Genomic DNA, 19,557 nt, shown 5'->3' with positions numbered 1-19,557 from the left:
CAATTCATATTTGATCAATTATTATTATGGCAATTTGTATACTAACATTTTAATTATTTAAATAATATTTCCTGACTATGCTTTTAATTGTTTTGTGAATGTAAATGCAGCCTTAACAAGGAAAAGAGGTTTCATTTAGTACATACAATTAGTAAATAAAAAAAAAAAATCTAATTCATAAACGTTAAGCTTAAAAATTTGATTTCATCTGCTGGCCCTGAGTGTGTGCTGGCCATGCATTTAATTATTAGAAAAACTTCCTAAGGACTACATAAAATAATTAGGAATAAAACACAAAACCAAGCTAACTTTATAAACATTGGTAGACAACTTGCTTCTTTATTTGATGTGATCATACATTATTATTACACAGAAATACTTCACTGACATCACATTTTCCCCTTTTGTTTTATTTATTTTTAGGAGGTGTCATTTTTGCACAGGTACTTTCAACAGATTAAGCACAACAAATCCATTTTTAACCTTTAGATGGTGCCAATTAGCTTGCAATGCACAGTTTATTTGAAATTCAATACTTTTTATTTATTTATCATTTGTGATTTTTTAACATGCATCAGGCTGGAATGACTTGTTCCCTCAAAACTGGTCTGTACCACTGCTACTAACTTATCAGCCTGGAAAAAAAAATAAGCAAGCATGTGTAAACATTTACATATTAGGCAATATTCAATGATCCATGTTTACATGCATAGGCAATTGATCACATCCTATTGTAAATTAGTTCTGGTCACGGTAAAGGCAGAGCCCTGTACTGTGTAACATTCATTCGACAACGATTTAAAAAAATGAGCTACAATATAGTAAAACATCTGAAGTAATTCAGACAGCAATGACGTTTTGTCATCATCCAGCAAACTTAAAATTTTAATTTAGAATGAATGAATGCATATGGGAAAGAAGCAATGGTTGCATTGATAAAGAAAAATATTTTAGTGTCTTTTATTAAAATCAGTAAAGCTACCGTTCATTAATTAAATGAAAACAGAAGCATTTTTTTTAACAGCCACTTAGAATTTCATCTTATTCACATCCGAACACACATGTAGTGCATGTATTTAAGAACATGCCACTACAAAAATATCGGTCAGGAATTGACAAATATTAAATAAAAAAATGAGTATGGAGGGAGAACTAATATATATATGTTGTGTTAATTTTAATTCCATTTTTTTTTCCAAAAAGGGAGTCAATTCTTCAGAAATATGCCTCAATGATATTTTTATTTCAGAGAGGAACTAAAGAAATAAAATCAGATATGTGCAGTTTGCAAGATATAAAGGGGAGGAATGTCATTTTGGTAACGTTTTATATTCATAACGTTTCAAGATGCATTTATGTTTTTGCACAAAATTGCAACATTACGTTTCTTACAGACAATTGTTTTTCAAAACATAACATTTTAGTGCTTCAGTTTGGAGACAAGAACAATTTCACAGCAAAATCCTTGTACAGGGCTGAGAGGCTTTTAAATTACTTCAGCTACATTACCTTACACAACAACTGTACAGTTTTCGCTGTTTAAAGTAGGTTGAAAATGTCTGACATTACTTTATAATTTGCATTGTATATTTTAAATCCCACAGTTGCACTGAATATAAAAAAGAAAAACAAAACCCAATGATAAAAATAAGCAGAAATGAATGACTGCATTGCCAAATTACCCAAAAATAACCCCATCTTATAAACAGTGTCAAAACAACAGCGACACACCAAGAACTAACCGATTTACAACAGAAACATCAACTAAAACTTTAATCTTGCATTTCCAAAGAATGCAAATATGATTGCTAGGATGTGACAGTGACAAGACAAAACATTTGCACATTATAGAATCAAATCTCAAATCTGTAAAGCAGTCCTGCTGATGGTATATGCAAAATTAACTAAATAAATCTGGTGCGTTGATGTGGAAAAAAAGAAAGAAAAGTAATTACTGACGGAAGATGTTAATAGATGCCACGAAATGAAGATTATTAAATCAAAAAGTTTCACATTTATCACAATTGGCAAAAAGAGCTGAACATGGACAAGTGAGAGCTGTCTGTAAGTTGTGAGATAGTCTAAACCATACTCAACGAAGGAGAATGTAAACTATGCGTCTGATGATTATGTCCAACAGAGCAGCCACCAGTCTTTTTACAAGCTTTTTTATTTTTCACATCTCCTTTTTCTGCTCCCCCATCATTTTCTTCCAGTCCTCAAAACTGGTAAGTGTGTGGTAGCAGAACCTGTTCCGACTTCCTTTTCATTGGTAACGATGATCTTTATAATGAAGTAAAAAACAAAAAAAACTTGGGTGATGGGACTTGTATTCTGACCCGGCAGTTGAGAGTGGTGAAAGGAAGCAAGAGTTATAGCGTGGGAGGCTTGAGCCCATACTTCTTGGCCACCTCTGTCTGGGCATAAGCAGCATCACAGAGGGAATACAGATGGGCCATCTCCATCTCTGATTTGGCCAAGTTAATGGCCTTGTTGAACATGTCTATAGCCTTGTCCAGATTGCCTCTGTGAGTAGGGAAAAAGAAAATCATTGTTTGATTTTTACAAAGGCAAATGCAGAAGTTCTGTCTCAAGCTAATTCCACAATTTTGGAACTTTACATCATAATCAACTGAAAATTATGAATGCACTTGTTTGAAAAAATAAATGCTTTGTAATAATTGTTTATTTTATTAAATAATATAAAATAAATTCAGCTCAACTTAAATTATACCAATATAAAAATACGAAAAATTAACCACACTGATAACAAGGGATGCACCAAAAATTATTGGACAAAAATAGCATTTTCAGTTTTCTGCCGAAAGATAAAAACAGCCAAAAATATATGTTATGTTTTTCCATGCTGTGCCAGAGTGTTTAGAGACTTTCACATTGGATGTGGAAAGCACTGTGCTATGAAAGCCATTTATTTCAAAGGCTGTGCAAGGACAGTTTGTTGCACTGACCAAAGCACAAGAGAATTGAGTGCACTGTCAACTAGCTCGCACGCGAGACACAATTAAAGTTCAAAACAGCTCAATATTCCTCTCTCTGTGGATATTCTGCTTGTTCACAGACTTGTGCATAAACCACACATGCTCACTGGAAAAACAAACTCTGCTCAACTAACACATTGAAATAACATTTCTATATAGTACGTTCCTGCTGCTTGCAACAGGATTTGCAGAACGGGTGAAATGACACCTCTTTACTAATTCACGGTCAATAAAACGTAAAGATAATTTAAGATAAATGTATTATTAAGTCTTACAAATTACTTTATATAACCTAATAAAATAATATGCAAATATTACAAAGCATTTGGTTTCAGTTTTCAGTCAAGTGCATCCAGAATGTTCAGTTTTGGCCCAGATCACTGCCAGGCATTAGAGAATTTTAAGAACATTGCTGCTGTAATTGTTGCAAAAGATTGACATACCAAATATTACAGTTAAAAGTGGATAAGAGCAAGCATCTTATCCTTGCTTAGAGCAACCATCAACATGTTTTAGAAACATTATTCAATTAAAAATAATTTTTGAAAAAAAAAAAATTTATATATTGCTCTACATTAATTTAATTTATTTATTTATTTATATATATATATAAATAATTCTGATTTTCCACAACTACATTAATAATAAATATCACTATGGTATCTTTAGTCTCTGCAATAAAATCAACTACAACTGTAAATGCCATTTTCGGCTGATCATTCTCAGTGGCCAAAAATATGTTCCATTCCTGATAATCAATTACCGACAAATTAAAACAACAAGAACAGCACGGAAAAGTACTATTTGATGGAATAATGGTAGCATATTCCTTCACAAACCTTTGGACTTCAATGGTTCCCATTGTTTCATATGCAAAGTCACATTTATTGTCAATTTCAATGGCTTTGCTAATGAGTTCAAGACCCATTTCCAGATCCTGTTTCCACTGAAGCTGCAACAGACTACAAATAAAAATATAGCCGATTAGTTTTTTTTACTTGGACAAATTAAAATGATTTTTTTTCTATATTTAGATCCATTAAAATGATGGCACTAACCCTTTATGAACATATGTTGTGGCGTTGTCAGGCTCTAGCTCAATACATTTATCATACATTTCATCTGCCTTACCAAACTGTTGCTGGTCAGTTAATGCCTAAAGCAAAAACAGAAATGAAAGGAAAAAGTCAATACATTTTAGTTAAATATTTTAAGTAAAAAATGATAAAGCACATTTTTTCATAGATGGTTATATGCCATCAATAACCCCGTTTCTGCTTGCATTTAGAGGCATCTTGTGAAAATGTGGATGGTACAACAGTCATGCATGAAAACCTTGTTTTGGTCCAGTAATGATCATATTTGATCAAACAACAAGTTAAAATGTGCTTCAAGTAATCTATGGAAGTGCTTGAAAATGGACAATCTTATAGCAATAAGCCCCAAAAAGCCATGGTTTACAGTAAATTTATAACAGCTAAGGGGCATTGCAAGATGTAACCAGTCAGAATCAAAATTCATATTTATCTGTTTTATAAAATATTTTCGATCCTGCTTACACTTGCATTTAGTGTTCAGTTGTGATCAGACTGATGAAATAAACCTTAAAGTGGAAGTGAAGCCGTCAGTCAAGTTTACTTTATTTTGTAAATTGGTTTCCACATTAATGAAAATATATTAAACAAACTCGATTAATGTAACTATTTTGAAGAAAAGGGCATGTTTTACTATAGCTTTTAGTGCAAAAGCGCCACCATCTTGGAATATCGCTGTGTTTGACATCATAGGGTTGGTTCCATGCCCTCAGCTGAAAAGATACATTTAAACTAATGGACTGAACACGGAGACTGCAAAGCCCAATTTAACCCAATGCATGAAATTGTAGAAGTGCATAGCTTTCGCTTCATGTGCTTTGGTCCACTCTCACGCTGGTGCTGTGCTGCCTGATGAGGGGATTTACATTCAGACGAATGCAACGATTAAAGCACATAACTTCACGCTTTGTTGATTATGTCAAGACATATTCCCCTTTCAAGTCGATCAACTCGATCTCTCAACATGTATGAAGGACATACAAAATTGCCATGTAAAAAGCCGCACTGATCTTAGTTTGATTTGAACTCGAAAAGAGGTGAGGGCTGTAGCAGTAAAAAGTAAAAGTACCTCTCCCCATAATGTAGGCAATTGGAACTTGTTGAAACCCAGACCGGCAGCGTAATACAGAGAGTGGACCAAAGTGCATCAAACAATCAGCAATAAAAAGAAAAATAGAATAAATATATTTTTATATATTTGACACACAACTGATGCTTGTATTTGCACCAGCTCCAAACCCACAACTAAACGCATTGGGTAAAATTAGGCTTTGCAGTGTACGTGTTCAGTCTGTTACTGCCATTGTATCTGTTCAGCTGAGGGAACGGAACCAACCCCGTGACATCAGACACTGCAATATTCCAAGATGGCAGCACCCTAACTCTAAAAACTATAGTACAACATGCAGTTCTGCAAAAAATATACAGTTGAAGTAAGAATTATTAGCCCCTCTTTGCATTTTTTTCTTTTTTAAATATTTCCCAAATGATGTTTAACAGAGCAAGGAAATGTTCACAGCATGTCTGATAATATTTTTTCTTCTTATTTGTTTTATTTCGGCTAGAATAAAAGCAGTTTTATAAACCACTTTAAGGTCAAAATTAGAAGCCCCTTTAAGCAATTTTTTTTTCGATAGTCTACAGAACAAACCATCATTATACAATAACTTGCCTAATTGCCCTAACCTGCCTAGTTAACCTAGTTAAGCCTTTAAATGTCACTTTAAGCTGTATAGAAGTGTCTTGAAAAATATCTAGTAAAATATTATTTACTGTCATCATGGCAAAGATAAAATAAATCAGTTATTAGAAATGAGTTATTAAAACTCTTATGTGTAGAAATGTGTTGAAAAAAATCTTCTCTCCGTTAAACAGAAATTGGGGGAAAAAAAATAAACGAGGCTAATAATTCTGAATTACTGTAAATGGGCTAAAGATAAGCAGTACCTGTGCATACAGAGCATAACCCTCAGCACACTTTGGAAACCTCCTAATGACATCCTCAAAACCATCCATGGCTTTCTGAACCTGGGATGGGTTGTTTCCGGTGTAGGCCTGTCGGTACTGCAAGAAGATAAAAAAGAAAAATAATACGTTCTCTGAAAGTCAACAGTGCCAGCACAAAGGCTTTCATTTGTAAATAGTACCCTCTACTTACAAGTGCAAAGCACTTCTGTGCTTGGGCAAGTGCAGAGTCTGGTCGAAGTTTTATACACTCGTCAAAATCTCCCACAGCCTCCTCTACCTGATCCAGCAGAATCTTCAACTGAAATATTAAAATTTAATTGTCTCTATTTAACAAAGTTGTTGTTACAAAGCAATGCTGCAAATCAAAACACAGTCACTGTGGAACATTTAAATTAGTCCCCTTTTGCAAAATGTAGCATGTTTCAGGTGTCAACAAAATCCATCTGACGTTTCAAATCAAAAGACACACCATTTATTGCATGATTCTGTATGTGCGCATATTTAAGTGGATGCCAGATATGTTGTTTTTATGCATCATTTGCAAATGAACTGCTCGCTGCCCTCTCTAAAACACTCTGAACATTGAATACTTCCTATAATTCTTGGTGATAGGCATGATTGATACAATTTTGCACTAAAGTAGATTGCTTGTATTACAATTTCGTGAAAAAAAAAATTCTTTCAAAATTACATTCACTTAACAGATTAACCAGTCTGAAGTTGGTCACATACCTTTAGCATGAGCAGGTGACATTTACATTACAGACCAAAAAGACTAAAAGTAACACTGAAACTGTATTTATTTATTTATTACAGATTAACCACTGGCTTTAATAAAACCAATTGTACTAAAAGGTATATAAATAAAAATGACCTCCGTGATGTCTGAAATTCAGCAAAGTATACAGATCACTGCACTTTTTAGTAACAGCAGCTGATGGCAAGTTGAATCAAATGAACTTGCCATTAACTTACACTACATTATATTTGGACTTAAATCAGTTCGTAACACTAAGACAGTTTAAATTAAATATGGTTCACTTTGGCTCATTTTGAGGAGTTATATATAAAACATGCTGCCATTACATATTGATACATATCTTCTTTTTTTTACAGTGCATGATCAAATAATACACTATTAAACAGCATGAAGCACAAATGTGGATTTTAACCAAAATGCTGCTCCTAACGTAGCATCATGGTATCAAACTTAACTCAAAAGAAATATGAAAAACAACTTTGCAGTGAGCACATTAGGCCACAAACATTTCACAAATGCTTGCTTTAAAGTTCCAACATGTTAAGTTGTCATACCTGTCCTCTGTGGTGATAGACATCTGCATTACGGAGATCGATCTCTGCAGCCATGTTGAAGTCCTGCGTGGAGAGCTGGGGCTGCTGCTGCTGCATGTACATACTTCCACGTTTAATGAGCGCATTAGCACGCAACTGAAACCCATCAGAAAGACTCATTAGCACCAAAAAGGACATAAACAAGCTACACAAAACATATTCCAAAAAAGTAGGCTGACAACATCATTACGACAAGTAATATGTATTTGTAATTCCACACAACAGCACACACAGTACATTAGCTTTAATATGTAATTTGGTGGCTGATAAAATTGCAGAATGAGTATGTAATCCTGTTACCTTCACGCTGGCATCATCCATGTTGATGACACGGTCAAGATCAGGTTGTGCTGCTGTAGCGTTGCCGATCAGCAGGTAGAACGTGGCTCTTAGCAGAAGAGCTTCAGCTGAGTATCTGCCTCCAGACTCAATCTCCTTTGTGCACTCACTGATGATCTTATCATAGTTCTCCTCCTCCATATACTGCTTTGCCTTTAGATAGCCTGAGCTGAGGAAAGAGTAGCTCAATACTTCAGTAAGTTAATTCTAATTTAAATAATTAACCAAGTAAATCTTTCAAGTACTGTTTTATACATTGTATACATTTTATAAATGTATACACAGCTGCACCAACAGTGTGCAAGTTAAAACATAACCTATAGTGAAGGGATACAATGTACACAGTTAGGTTTCTGTTGAACCAATGAACTTACGCTGTGTTCCAAATATATTCTCCCTCTGAAGTAAAAAAATAATGGCCGCCATATTGAATTGTCATTGTAAACCGACGTGCTCAAAACTGGCTACTTTTTTATTTTGTAAAATACAACTGATGGACAGTTTAGGCCATAAATCTGAGCAGAGAAGTTGTTTGGTGTCACACACTGTACTTAATTCGGAAGAGCTCATCTCTATGCTCTAATCGCTTCTGAGGCACCCTCCGAAGGGATTAGGGCATAGGGATGAGCCCTTCCAAACGGAACTTTTGGAACTAACATAACTCAGTTCTCCAACTAAATATTTATGGAAGCTGAAGCTCATGAATTATGGTAGTATACAAGCTGACAGCAAGATTAGATTACATTTCTAAGTTTGTGATTGATAATGAAGAACCAGTTCTCACTTCCTTTATCCTTCTCTGCTCGCAGCTTTCTGCATTCATTTAGGTTTTGATGTCCTGCCAAGTTTGTTTGTATCCATAAAATACAATGAGATTTACTTCATGACTTAATTTTTCTTCCTGTTACTTTTCTTTTTGATGTGTAGGCTATTGAAATAATTTCAAGTTTAAAGTTTTTATTTTGAGAACTTCACGTTCAGTTCACATGCATTTCAGGCTCACCGTTTAACAATTTGTAGGCTTTTGGTTGGGCATTATGACGACTTACCTCATCCTGTCTTAAGAAAATAGGGTGCAGCTGAAGAACAAATTTTATTTTAAACCAACTAATTACCAAGCCTCAAGTGTGGACTTTACGTTCCAGTTTAAGCAAAAACTTACAACAGCTGGTGCACCCTACAGAGATCTTGGTAGCTAGCATTATACTAATGAACTAGTAAAACATTTACATTTTAAAAGCAACAAAAACCAACAAAGCAATCAGTGTATGGACAAAAACAATGCCCTTTGCTCACCTTCCTTTGACCTCTGATGCCTCACCCTCTTTGTCTTTATCCTCATCCTTCTTTTCCCCCTTCTGTAGGGGCTGTGAAATGATGTCATCAGTAAAGGAGCTGAAGTAGGATTTGATGAACTGAGGAGATGGCATAAGGGGCTCCCGGTTCTGGGAAGAGCAGAAGAACATAATGACGATCTGTTATCTAAAAAATTATACTGACATATCATAAAAATAAATGCATTGTTTGATTGTAAATATTGTGTCCCTATTAAACATATTCTTTTTAAATTAGTCTATATAAGATTTTGACTGAAACTGCAAAAGCAGATGCTTCCCTTCTGCAGGTCAAATGCAAAGACATTATGCATGTGAATTTTTGTATTTTTTTTTTAATGAAGACAAAATGTTTGGAAAATAGATTGTGATTTAGATTTTAAAAAAAGAAATCTGTTAATAAATAGCTAGTACTTAATGATCAGCTTTATAACAATTAGTTAATTTGTAATTATTTCACTAAAGACTATGCAGTGATCATTATTAAATGGCATTTTTCAAATTCTGTATCATTTATTAGCTAAATTCTGCTGTAAAAACAGATATACAATGATTCTTTTATTTAATTTCTATTCCTATTGTACCACATTTATTTAGCTGTTATTAGAATCTATTTGATTTATTTTTAACAAACGAGATAAACTTTATAGTGGTTATTGATACTGTATTCATTTAAAAATCCTGGAGAAAGGATGCATTGCGGTTCATTGAGAATCATTTTATAATCAAATTTCCCTCTGTATAGTGAAACAAGTAAAGGTTCACAAAACTGAAAATTCTGAAATCTTTCAGTCTCGTTCCCACCTTGTATTTTTCTTTGGCCTTTTCTTTTCCCAGCTGTTTCAACACCTTGTCTGCCAGAAGCATACTTTGCTGGTTCTGGAAAACCTCCAGAATACATACAGCCGTCACATCTTCAAAAGTAAAAACATATTTTTGAATAAACAAATCATGTTACATCCACAAAGGACTGTTAAAAAAGTTCTTTTGATTATAGTTTTTTCCTGTAAAGCGTCACATTTTCAACATCATTCTCTGCAACATAACATTGCAAAGCAACTTGCATAAGGCAATTAATGTCAAGCAAGCAAAACATGTTAAAAGTGTGCACAGATTTTAATTGGTGCAAAATGATAGAGACATGTAACTCAGAGAATACTGCATTTAATACACATTACTATTTTCAGTTTTACTTTTATTATAAACAAAGCAGTTAAATGTGAATGCCACTATAATTTCTCCTTATGTGTTGTATTGTTAATTTATTTCAATTATTTCATCACACATCAGAATTCATGCTTGTAAATAAAAAATTCAATTCAATTATGACTAATGGTAGCCTATTTCATTTAAGAAAAAATATATGACAGAAAATCATTTAAAAACACGGGGTACTCACAACTCTAAATATTACTAAAAAGCATCACACATGACTTCAAAATGAAATTTTTATCTCAAAAACTAACTCCAACAAAATTCAAATAGTAAAAACAATTTGTATAACTTGAAGTGAACCTTCTAAGCACTCCTTTTTGTTATCCAGTTTTTCCAGTGCCTTGGCACGCCTGAAAAGTGCTTTTACATAGCGAGGATTCAGCTCAACTGCCTGAGAGCAATCCTGTATCACTTCTGTCCATTTCATCTAAAACACAAAAACAGCAATGCGTCATAAATCAAACGCACTTTACAGAGGATTCAAATGATCTTTGACTTAGACAAACCTGTTGCTCATACGCTGCAGCTCTATTCTGGTAGAAGGTGGACAGATCTGCTTTTTTTTCTTTGGGACATAGGCCAATGGCTTCTGTATAGCACTTGATCGCATGATCATATTTGCCAGCCTTGAAGTATTTGTTGCCTTTATTCTTGGCAGACTGTGCTCTGTCAAGGGGACTCTGCATGAAGAGAGAGACCAAATTATTTTTAAATAAAAATCAGAGTGCACGATTACATTCATAGGGTATATGCCGAAGCATGCTAATAGGACTTTTAATTTGCCAGTAACCTGGGTTAATTGTTTTTGGTGAAGTGTATGCCAATGCAAAATCGGCACGTTTAAGGTCTGTTTTCTTTGAAAAATCAGCGATCTCCACTGGCTGAGTGATATCCGATATAAAGTGGGTCTCAGATTGTACAAGAAGCACTGCATTAAATTACATTTTCCCCACCATGTCTTTATAATAAGAGCATTTATTTTACCCCAGTATATTAAATGGAGCTTCTGCGTTAGCCTGCTGATTCTGATGGGTTCGTGCGAGCAAACAGCTTTTTGTCTCATTTTACGCTTGAGCAACTAAATGAATGCCAAAGTCTGTTGAACTGATTGTATTTTAATTACATTACAACATCCATGCTGTAAAAGGAAACGTATAAAATGCAAAAAACTCACAATAACAGGTCACCGGAAGTTTATCAGTATGGGAAAAAACACTAGCTCGGCATATACCCTATTATGAGAAAATCTGCCTACTTGATTATTTTTAGGGTTATAGGTTTTGTGCATTTCACATTTCAGGAGATTTCTATCTACAATGTCATCCAACCCAATGTCAACAGCAAACAGAGAGGATAATAATAATATTAATAATGCATTTTATTTGAGGCACCTTTCAAACCACTCATGGCCACCGTACATTAGACAATTAAGAACCATAAACAATTAAACAAAATATAAGTGAAGCAGTAATAAGAAGCAGAAATAAAGGTACATATAATTTTACTTTAATTTGTTTGCCAAGCACTGTGCCGTAAGCTTAGTCAATGATCAACCAACAAGTCGTCACTGATTAGGTACTGCAACAATAGGCTTCATATAGAAGTGTGTTTTCCAAGTTGATGTTTAAAAGCTGTAACATATACTATAGTAGTATGTGGAAAATGAATCATTTTACATTCTCAAAAAAAAAAAAAAAAATCAACTAGTTAATATACGGATCAAAAACAATAATTGCATAAAAATCCAAATCCCTGTATCAAACTCCTCCCTGTCTAGCCTTGAACAAATCCCCTACTCCACGTCTGTCTAATCCTTAGAGCTTAGAAACACAAAGGTGAGCTGCCTAATTAGATCACAAATAGTACAAAATGATGCATGCACTTCCTGTCATTCCAACTTGATAGCTGGTACCCTACAATTGAAAGATCTTATCAGCTTAATAACTTGTCAAAACTGTAGTATGAAAAACAAAGCATTATTCAGATTAGAGCTGCGCGATATTGGAAAAATCTAACATTTCGATTTTTTTTATTCTACAATATATATTGCGATATAAATACAATTTCTAGATGAGTCGAAAATATTGGAAAATTTATATTCTGTATACGAGTGCATGAAACATAATAAACAATCTACAAGCTTAGATAAATTCAATAAAAAATAAAAATGCTAATTAAATAAACAGTGTTTTCTGAGGAGTCAAAGTGTATTCAGGTGTACAGTAATTTAATAACTAAATGTAAAATAAATTTTATTTTATAACCCTCACAGTCACAGGCCTCAAAACACACTTAAATGATCAATTATAATCCTGACTCAAGATTACGTATACTCACGATGTGACTATTGCGAATCATCACACTGTAATATCGATGCTCAAACAATATATTGTGCAGCCCTAATTCAGACTTCCATCTAAAACTAAAAAGAAAATTCCAAATAATATTAGCAGCAGGGCATCCAACCAAGCACTGATAAAATTGTCTGTGCAGCACCAAGTTCAAAACAACTGCCACTGTTTTCTTTATTTCTTGCCATATTCATTTAAAAAGCATCTCACAAGAGAATAATGATTATATGCAGCAGAATGATATTGCTATCAGTTCAGGAAACTGGTAGTAAGTCCAGAGTGTTTATGACAGTATATATCACAATCGTCATTCCACAAAATAACACGAGCTCACACATGAGCTGCTTGATGAGAGATATTTACAACTTCATATACAATTGGTTTGTGTTAGGCATGGGACGATAACCGTTTTCAAGGTATAAAGGCGGTTTGGAAAAGTTGAGGTTTTAAAACACCAACATTTTCTGTAAAACCGTTCCTAAGGAATGTGTAAGATTTTTGTATTTACTTTTTTTGTTGTTGTTTTTTAGGACAACAGTATCTCCAGCAGAAAAGATATCCAAAGATGCCGTTTTAAATTGAAAAGAAATCTGTGTTTTTGAAACTAATGGAAGTAATACTACTTAGTACTAATGGTACTTAGTCGTTGATTCATTTTCATTATTTAGCCTGACATGTTTACTGCTCCAAAATATTTAAAATCTTTTTTTTATCTTATATTTTAGAGCAGTAATCATAATACCTTGAAACCACAATATCTTTATTCAAGGTTATCATACCGTCAGAATCTTATACCACCTCATGCCTATGCTATATAGACTGCCGCAACCTGGGTAAGAGCAAGCCAAGCACCATGAAAAATACAACAAACATGCCCACTGTAAATAAATAATTAAATAATTCAGTTTGTGCACGAGTTTGCATCTGCACTCACACTCCATACTGTCAAAACATACCCAGGACAGTTTGTCATTACATTTGAACTAACAAGAACAACAGCATCAGATAAAAATAATCTTTTACATTCTACTAAAGAAAAAAAGATAATCTACATCTTGGATATCCTAGGAATAAGAAAATTAACATAATAAAGTGTTATTAACAACAAACAAGCTCCTATATTTCATTACCATTGAATTTCCATGACAATACTAGACATTTAGGACTACTCATGCAAGCTAATCATGCAATATTTTTTCCCCAATAAGAATTATGTGAAACAATTTACTAACAATTATGTTTCTGCCCCTTAACCGGAACCACGTGAATTGACAGTCACCAGAGCTCAATCCTTACTGTGTTCCTGAATGAGAACACAAACGCAACGCTAACCCTGCATTGGTGCATGCTCGGGGGCGTTTTTAGGTTTAAATGAGTTTAAACAAGACAGTGTCAACCTATTAAGTCCAAATTTGCAGTAACTAACAAATAAAACACAAATAATTTTCAAGAAAACGGTAACATGTGGATGTGCCCCAATGCATGATCACACGGCACCGTAACGTTACATATACGAAATCGTGACCTTTGGGAGTAGAATCAAAACTTCTTCCGCATAAGTGTTATTAAATCAAACTCGTATTACAATCCTGCCAAAAAGCAAACATTATGATCTCAGAAGTGGTCTATAGGATCACGTTTGGAAGCTAACCGGCTAATGTACTCTGGCTAGCCGTGTCCTTGACTAAAAGTGCAATAATGTTGGGGTGTCAAGAATATATTTACGACCAAAACGACAGCTCCAAATGCATATATATGCGGTGCATTAAAATGAGACAAACAGACTTCAAAATTAGGCCGATTACCAGGTTCTCCAGCTCTGGATTTGTCGCACCGTGCTGGCCCTGGACAGGGCTAGCGCTTCCTTCTGGGGTTTTCCTCTCTCCATTCCTTTTCCCCTGCTTTTCCTTGGCGCGACTTCGATTCCACAGGTAGACAGCTCCGACACCGAGGACGATCGGAGTCCCCACCAGGAGTGCCAGCTGCCAGCGGGGGAGCCCACTCCCAGACTGAGGCTCTACGGGCTTCGATGCAGCCATCATCCACGCAGCAGCACCCAGCTAACGCGCAAACTCACAGAAGAACATGCGCGCGCAACAGGAGCCGCCTCCTTTACAGAAGACACTAGAGAGGTCACAGCACTAAGCAGGTGGTATGATGGGATACTGGAGGACTACCGCTTATTGCTGATTTAACTTTAACTCACTTATTTATTACGTGTAAAATTTCCCAAAGTTTTTAGACGGATTAACAGACTTAAATAAATCGTCATCAATGAAACAACTCTTAAATTTGAAAGATAAATCTTTGCTATTTGCTATTTTAACCCCAAATATAAAAACGAAAATTACAGTATGTGTATATATATAGCAGATTCAACTACAGCCTAAATTTTGATGCTGCTAATCTTTACTTATCACTACCATTCTTTTCACTACCATTCTTTTCACTATCATCAAACCCATTAAGCTCTTTCCTCTGTTCCCTCCTAGGAAACATTTGCTCAATTATTATATATATATGTTTCATATATATATGAAACAACTCTTATATACATATACATACACACACACACACACACACACACACACACACACACACACACACACACACACACATATATATTTATATATATATATATTTATATATATATATATATATATATATATGTGTGTGTGTGTGTGTGTATGTGTGTATGTAAGAGTTGATTCGTGGCCTGTATTGATTTTTAATGTGAGTGCCATAAAGGTGTCAGAAAGTTTAACCTGGTGCCATAAAATCAATTTGCTGCATCTGATGCTATTGTTGTGTCTTGAATATAATCTAAACATCCCAGAGGTTGCAATCTAATGGAAAAAAACGAAAGGCTGATGGCTTTTTATTTGCATGCTTTTTTATTTAAATATTAATTGCTATTTTTTTATCTTCTGTTGTTTATGGATAACATATGGTATTTCTAATAGTGTAATAAACTGTATTTTATTTTTGGAAAAAAACCAAGCGACCAAACACCAAGTGAACCATCGTTGTCCCATGACCCCCAGGGGTTCCCGACACCCACTTTGGGAACCATTGCATTAGTCTACTCATATTTAAAGGAAGACCATAAAATGAAGCAAGTTTGTAGAAAACCACACTTCAACTTCACACATGGAATCAAACAACATAGAAAAATAGATATTTTTCTACTTTAAAAACAATATTTTTTATACATCTAACTTTCAGGCATTAAATAATCACATGCAAAAAATATTTAGTCTTTGCTGGCTGAAATGACACAAAAGGCTGCACTGTTGTCCTAATACGTCAATAATGTCAAAAATTTACAATGTTACAGCAGATTCAACTACAGCCTAAAATTTGATGCTGCTCATCTTTACTTATCACTACCATTCTTTTCACTATCATCAAAGCCATTAAGCTCTTTCCTCTGTTCCCTCCTGGGAAACATTAGCTCAATTATCCTCAAGGTGCCATCCATTGCCTACAGGGGAAGGGGCACACATTTTACCTTTAACGTCACTATGGCTGCTTGGTAGTTTGCCCTTTTGCAGTATAAATGCTCATGCTGTCTTCTGTGCATGAGTTTTGTTTGATACATTCAGAAAGAGTGTTTTCTTTGAGTGGGTCAAATTAAGGGTACAGTTCATATATCTTACTGCTGTATTAAAGGGCAAAATTGTACAGTATTATATATATGATATATGATATGAAATCAATAGTTTTGCTTTTCTACCTTTACCATAAAGTGACAAATCAACTATTTGGTCGAGCATGTTTTTGAAAAATTAATACAAACACACTAAATATTTTTCATGGCACCAAGTAACATAACTTTGTAAAGTTAGGGCTCTTAGAGGGTAATATGGCGAAAAAAATAAATGCTTACCTTGCGAATTTTTACCAAAAACAATTCACATGATGTCAAGACTGATTTCCTTGTTTTTGAACGTAGAAGCAATGTTTGACGAGTGCTTTCAAGTTTAGTTAAGTTAGGTAATCCTCTCAATAAGATATGGTCAGTCAAAATATGGTCAACCATTTGGTCGAGCATGCAGTTAAAGGAATAATATATAAATATTAATTTATTTATAGATTTTAATAAAAAAACTTCTTGTGTTGTGAAGAAAAAATCTAATTATGTATGGAAAGCAACGCCAATGCTTAGATATCGAATTGAACTGAATCGATGGCATGATAATCGTAACCAAACCAAACCGTGAGACCTGTGTAAATTCACACCCCTACTCGTTACAATTAAAGACCTTTTTCTTGGCTGCTGCATGGAGGGCGCCATAGCGACCAGCGTCTTCCGATAGAATGTTTAGAACTTCCGTTTACAGCGTTTACAACCGATAATTTGCGCTCCGAAAATGGGTTTCAATAGCGTTTTGAGTGGATTACGGAGTGTTTTTGTGACAAACAACTTTGAAAGGTGTGTGTTAAAGCTGTTATAATCTGTCAGATCTGTGATTCAAGCGCGAGAGAAAAACAGTATTGTAAGCCATGTTTCTTCTCGTTCTGCTTAATCACGTGCCCCCAAAAAAGATATTTAAAAAAAACAAAACAATATGATGTCTTTTGACCGCTTTCTATAATAACTACATTACACAATACTTGTACTTTTACTTTCAGTACTTGAGTAGTAAATTTTGAAATAAACTACTTGCAATACTTAAGTACAAAAAAAACGTTGAATACTTTAGTACTTCCACTTAAGTATAATGCTTAAAGAGCACTTCAACTTCTACTCAAGTCGCTTAAAAAGTCTCAAGTCCCTGATAAAGTACTTGTACTTTTACTTAAGTCTGGGTCTCTAGTACTTTATACATCTCTGGTATTTAATAAGGATAATAAGAATAATCTTTAAAGGGTTATTTTCCACCTGGTGTTAAATGTTAGCGACATCTTATTATAATTAATCTGTATTTACAATGTTAGTCGCCCTGCTTCACCCAAACTCTCTGACCTCTTGGCTCTGCTTAAAGAACATTTTTTTAAAAACTCGAACTGTAGTGGGTATGTGATTCACCTCTCATGCCAGAGACCCATGTTCTATCCCAGACCCTGACAGGAGTGTCTCGTGTGTATATGCATAGCGTGTATCATGTATGTGTATCGTGTATGTATAGTGTATATGTATAGAGTGTATCTTGTGTATATGTTTGGAGTGCATCATATGTATAGAATTTATCTGTCTGGAGTGTATCATAAGCCTATGGAATGTATCTCATCAACTTCCAGTAGCTCAGTGGGTATATGACTCACCTCTCACGCCAGAGACCTGGGTTCTATCCCAGAGTGTATCGTGTGTGTATATGTATAGAGTGTGTATATGTCTGTATTGGGTGTATCATGTGTGTGTATATGCATGGAGTGTATCATGTGTGCATATGTATAGAGGGTGTATATGTCTGGAGTGTATCGTGTGTGTATATGCATAGATTGTATCATGTGTATAGCTATAGTGTGCATAGCTATGGAGCGTATCCCATCAACTTCCAGTAGCTCAGTGGGTATGTGACTCACCTCTCACCAGGGTTCTATCCCAGACCCTGACAGGTGTGCATCGTGTGCATATGTATGGAGTGTATAGGGTGTTTCATGTGTGTATATGTCTGGTGTGTATGTATATATAGAGAGTGTATCATGTGTGCCTATGCATAGTGTAACGTGTGTTTATATGTATAGAGTGTTTCGTGTGTGTGTGGTTATGTATAGAGTGTATCATATGTTTATATGTATAGAGTGCGTATATGTATAGGGTGTATCATGTGTGTATATGTATAGAGTGAGTATTTGTATAGGGTGTGTATATGTATAGAGTCTATCATAATGTATAGAGTGTATCATGTCTGGAGTGTATCATGTCTATAGAGTGTTTCTGTCTGGAGTGTATCATGTGTGTATATCTCCATACATGCAAAGCACTCTACCACTGAGCTACATCCCCTACATGTCAAAAAAAGTTTTATTTTGCCATACTACTTTTTTATTGTTAAGACAGAACCTTGAAGGGATTTTTAAAGTCAATACTGATTGTGCACAAGCAACTTTCAAGCAAACTTTCAGGAAATTCTTCAAGAGATCTGTAGATCCTGCCGATGGAACTAAGAACCTCATACAACAACACCTCTAAAGCTGCAAGCAGTGTTCTCCTTACTTTCACCCTTTTTGAAATGATTCAAGTCCTTTGGAGACGCTGGGGACTGAACCTAGGACCTTACACAGCTAATGTCCAAACGCACAAGCAGTGTTTTCTTTTCTTTTACTCTTCTAATTGTTAGTGAATAGACCTCAAAATAGACTTGGAGATGCTGACGATTGAACCAAAGACCTTATTTATGCAGAGCATGCACTCTACCACTGAGCTACATGCCCAATGGATGAAGAGTTATTTTTCTTTCTATTCCACCATCTTACTGTTGTGGACGGCACCTCAAAATGATAATGATGCCAATTCTGATTGTGCAGAAAAGGCATACATATTTTAGTGAATGATTCAACATATTTGTTGATGCTGCAACTGAACCAAGGACCATACACAGCTACATTTCACAATGCACAAGCTGTGTTTTATTTCTTTTCCCTTTTCCTTTTCAGTGGATAGAACCTCAAAAGGCTCTTGGAGATGCTGGGATTTGAACCCAAGACCTCATACATGCAAAGCATGCGCTCTACCACTGAGCTACATGTCTAAAAAAAGTTTCAAGAGATCAGATCAAGAGATCTGAAAATCCTGCCAATTGAACCAAGAACCTCATGAAACTACACCTCCAAAGGTGCAAGCAGTGTTCTCCTTACTTTCACCCTTTTCGGAATGATTCAAGTCCTTTGGAGATGCTGGGCACTGAATCTAGGACCTTCCACAGCTAATGTCCGAATGCACAAGCAGTGTTTTCTT

At 34.9% G+C, this 19,557-nt stretch overlaps 1 protein-coding gene and 1 non-coding gene across 2 annotated transcripts; both read right to left on the bottom strand.

The window, feature by feature from the left end:
* Positions 1 to 305: 305 nt before the first annotated feature.
* On the bottom strand, positions 306 to 14,744 carry tomm70a (translocase of outer mitochondrial membrane 70 homolog A (S. cerevisiae)). The gene is made up of 12 exons (XM_056459902.1): positions 14,459 to 14,744; positions 10,809 to 10,982; positions 10,603 to 10,729; positions 9,892 to 10,001; positions 9,050 to 9,198; positions 7,715 to 7,922; positions 7,376 to 7,510; positions 6,252 to 6,359; positions 6,041 to 6,157; positions 4,058 to 4,155; positions 3,839 to 3,961; positions 306 to 2,526 (listed from the first exon to the last, which is right to left on the bottom strand). Exons 1-12 carry the CDS (start codon positions 14,693 to 14,695, stop codon positions 2,373 to 2,375), a joined length of 1,740 nt encoding a protein of 579 aa, XP_056315877.1. The 5' UTR covers positions 14,696 to 14,744; the 3' UTR covers positions 306 to 2,372.
* Positions 14,745 to 19,279: 4,535 nt separating this feature from the next.
* Positions 19,280 to 19,351, bottom strand: trnaa-ugc (transfer RNA alanine (anticodon UGC)). Its single transcript has one exon. It is a non-coding gene; the product is annotated as a tRNA-Ala (tRNA).
* Positions 19,352 to 19,557: the final 206 nt, after the last annotated feature.

The sequence above is a fragment of the Danio aesculapii genome, chromosome 6 (genome assembly GCF_903798145.1).
Source record: "Danio aesculapii chromosome 6, fDanAes4.1, whole genome shotgun sequence".
NCBI classification, from domain to species: domain Eukaryota; kingdom Metazoa; phylum Chordata; class Actinopteri; order Cypriniformes; family Danionidae; genus Danio; species Danio aesculapii.
The sequence above is the reverse complement of the archived record's forward strand: the minus strand, read 5'-3'. Positions and strand labels throughout refer to the sequence as shown.